Source organism: Sprattus sprattus (genome assembly GCF_963457725.1).
Source record: "Sprattus sprattus genome assembly, chromosome: 3".
Lineage (NCBI taxonomy): Eukaryota > Metazoa > Chordata > Actinopteri > Clupeiformes > Clupeidae > Sprattus > Sprattus sprattus.
Genome location: NC_137922.1, coordinates 46,583,917 through 46,587,582, shown reverse-complemented (window position 1 = coordinate 46,587,582; position 3,666 = coordinate 46,583,917). Strand labels below are relative to the sequence as shown.

Sequence of the window (3,666 nt, the reverse complement as noted above, 5' to 3'; positions counted from 1 at the left end):
TGTGTGTCTTTCCTGCTCTGAGATTTTGCAAATTTTGGCAACGATGTTGAGGGTTGAGAAGTTAAGAGAGACGACTCGATTTGTCAAAAGGCCTGACAGCAGAAGGAAACTGTTACGCTCCTGAACTGCTCCTGACCTTCTGCGAGAGGAACTTTCTAGATTTCCTTTGATATCCCGTCTGTAATCGGAGCCTCAGAACAGCATACTCCATTTGATCATGTCATGTTCCACTGAAGTGAAGCTTCTCTCTGAAATGTCTTCCTCTTTTTCTTCTCCTTTTTTTATGCTCTACTGATATTTCCATGCTCTTCCTCTCACCCAGGCTTGCGCTCTCGCTATCCAAGAGCAGCAACAAGATGTTAACCCTAAGCCTGACAACTCATCTCACCAATCAAACAACGAATCCTTTTTTTTTAATATCAATATTGCGTTTGACCCTTGACTTCTAGAGGCACAAGCCCAGGCTCCTAGCCTTCCCTCACCCTCACGGGAAGAACGACAGATGACACAGAGAAGAGTATCGACCCGGCCCCGGCTAACGTTATTCCGATTAGCATAAAGTCACCACATGGCCTTACCCTACTCTCCATGTGCCGCGGCCTTTGATGGATAGGGTCGCTCCCTAAGGACGAACACTGGGCTACTGTGGGGCAGGGACCCCCTGCGCTTCACTCTATGGGTGAGTGACAACATGAGTGGCAATTAGGACTATTGATCTACCTGTTATTGAGTGAGAGGGACGTCGGATCAGCTGCTGGGGGCATCAGAGGAGCCCCACAGGACAGGGGTGGGGGGGGGGATGTGACATGTGTCAAAAGCGATTGGACGTCTGCTTTTAGCACGAGGCTCGATGCTGATTAGATGATAAGAGAGGGCTAAACACGCGCTTGTCCGACGCCGTGTATGACAACCGAAAAACGAGCCATAACGTACATCGACACACGGCTATGCTGGAGTGAGGGGTTAAGCGAAGCGAGATGACTGATGTGTGTGTGTGTGTGTGTGTGAGAGCGCTGAAGTTTTAGATGACACCGGTGTGTTCAGGACACGTTATATCCGTAAAGGTTCAGCTTGTCCGACTAGTTCAGTTGTGTTAGGAAGCACCGTTTGTTCAGAATGAGAGGACAGGACTGTGAATGAGGAGAAAAACTGAACAAAAATGTGGAATGTTAAAAAAAAAAAAACAACAACATGAAGGGGGGGATATATATAAGAGTTATGGTTAGGCAGCTTAGTGAATTAATTGCTTAGAAATTAAAAATAAATTATTATAAAATAGATTTCTGTACATTTTACATATATATAGCAATATCTCATGACTTTTGCCATTCAAATACAGAGTAAACAAAAAAAAAACATAAACGCTAAGAGTGAGTCTTCGTTTAATGTCAATCCCAGCCAAAGTTATGTCCGGTCATCTGGTAGAACTTCATGTTGAAGGGCCTGTAGAAGTCCCGCAGCCTCTGCACCACCTCAGGGTCGATGTTGGGGTGGACGCGGCCTTTGGTTTTGCCCAGGCAGTGGGGCTTGCTGCTGCCCTCGGCCTTCTTGAGGCAGGGGAAGCCCTTGGTCTGGTTGAAGTAGAAGTGTTTGTCCGTGATGATGCGCTTGAGGCCCAGGAAGTCCTGCACGCGGCCCAGCTCTCCGGCCGGGTCGCTGATGAGCCGCTCGCCGCTCACGAACAGGATCTGCTCCATGGGGAAGTACTGCAGCCAGTTGTCCAGGTGCTTGGCGTAGATGCCGATCTGGATGGCGCTCCAGGACGTGTCGATGAGCCCCGTAGTCCTGTTTTTGAAGGTGAGGCTCTCGAAGGAGGGAATGTCGGGCTTCTTGGACAGAGTCTGCGTGTAGTCGGAGATGGCCCGCGTCACGGGGTCCCGCACCACCACGATCACCTTGGTGTCGCGGGACATGGCGCTGATCCGCGCCGGAGCCTCGCGGGTCACGAAGTAGCTGGGGGTTTTCTCCATGGTGATCTGGCCCTCCAGCGTCTTGGGCATCAGGTCCCTGAGGACAAGCGGAGAGAAGACAATGACAGAGATTAGAATAGAGCACTAACTGACGTTAAGAAAACAGCACCACAAAACACACACACACACACACACACACACACACACACACAGATACCAACACAACACACACACTCACACACACACACACACACAGATACCAACACACACACACACACACACACACACACACACACACACACACTGCATAATGCAAATCAAACAGATGGCTTGTGCCGCGTTTGCCAATCAATGGCTGAGTCGCAGCACTGGCCCTATTATTAAGGGTTCAAACCAATTATTTTTGGTTGCTAAACAACCTACGCATAAACATCAGGAAAAACACCGTACAAAGATAATGGAGAGGCCCCCATCTCGTTACTCGGAGGCCTGGTGGCGTCTCGTAATCTGGTGAAGCACACGAGCCTGGAGGAAGGCACAGGGCTAAGCCATGAGAAATGTGGGTTTCAATAAAGTGCAAAGCCCTTCAGCCTACAAGGAGATTTGACGTTAAAAGACAAACAAACAAACAAACCAAAAAAAAAGCGGTTACAAATTTGCCAGGGACATGAACCACGTAAAACCAGTTTGATTGGTTTCAATCGGGCCGTTGGACGATGTTTATCTAACGCAATAAACGGACTGAATAATCACGACTGGAGGTTTTCCCAGGTGACCCGAACACACACACGAACACTCATAAACACAAGCACACACACACACACCATTCCTCTCTCCTCAACACACTCCACATTCACTCTCTCAGCCACTGATCCCGACTACATGTTTCCTCCAAACACAATCGGACAGGGCTGATCTGGAGTCAGTATCTGGGGAGGCTGGAGATGCTGGTGTAACAGGAGACCCTGGTTGCCTCTGCTGCCTCCACTCATGTGCCTTAAGGCTTATCCTAAACTCAATCCAGGCGTGTTTGCACCATTAACCACTTGGGCCGAAGTAAAGGCTAATTTGCCGTTTAGAGCGCCTGGGCCCGGCGACACTCAGGAAGAGGGAGGAGGGAAAAAAAGTCGAGATGAGGGAAAGACATTACGGGCTGAAAGTGGAGAGGATTTGTTTCGTGTCGAGCGATCTGGGTCTCGCACGGCAGGGGGTGTGTGTTACATGTAGACCTGTAATCAGGAGCCATTTGAGAAGAACGTTTCGTTTCTCTTTTTTTTCCTTCCTCCTCTTTTCGACGAGAGAAGCTAACGCATTCTCGGGGCCCAGGCGCTGGCGTCGGGTTTCAGAAATGGGCTGCAATCATATATGTGTGTGTGTGTGTGTGTGTGTGTGTGTGTGTGTGTGCAATCATATGTAGTGGATTATGGCAAGGCGATAAGAGGTCTTTGACGGGCACAGATCTGGTTTCTCTGGGTTGGCAAGGACTCGTCCCACACTCTCCACACACACACACACACACACACACACACACACACACACAACACACACACACACACACACACACACACACACACACACAGACCATACAGATCTGTGAACATAGGTTCTGATTGTGTGTGTGTGTGTGTGTGTGATTACATGTGTTTTTCACTGAGTGAGGGGGGTGTGAGGGATGTGAGATTACAAGACCTTTCAGCTTCAGGGTAATACAAAAACACACACACACACACACACACAAAAACACACACACATGCAC

The 3,666-nt window shown here is 49.0% G+C and overlaps 1 protein-coding gene across 1 annotated transcript in view; it reads right to left on the bottom strand.

Moving 5' to 3' along the window:
• Window positions 1–1,388: 1,388 nt before the first annotated feature.
• Window positions 1,389–3,666, bottom strand: part of hs3st3b1b (heparan sulfate (glucosamine) 3-O-sulfotransferase 3B1b) — a gene marked incomplete at both ends in the record, with an annotated part of 26,965 nt that continues 24,687 nt past the window's right edge. Inside the window, one exon of the mRNA XM_080834266.1 lies at window positions 1,389–2,007. Within this exon, the coding sequence (XP_080690392.1) occupies window positions 1,389–2,007 (619 nt within the window). The remainder of the gene's footprint in view (window positions 2,008–3,666) is intronic.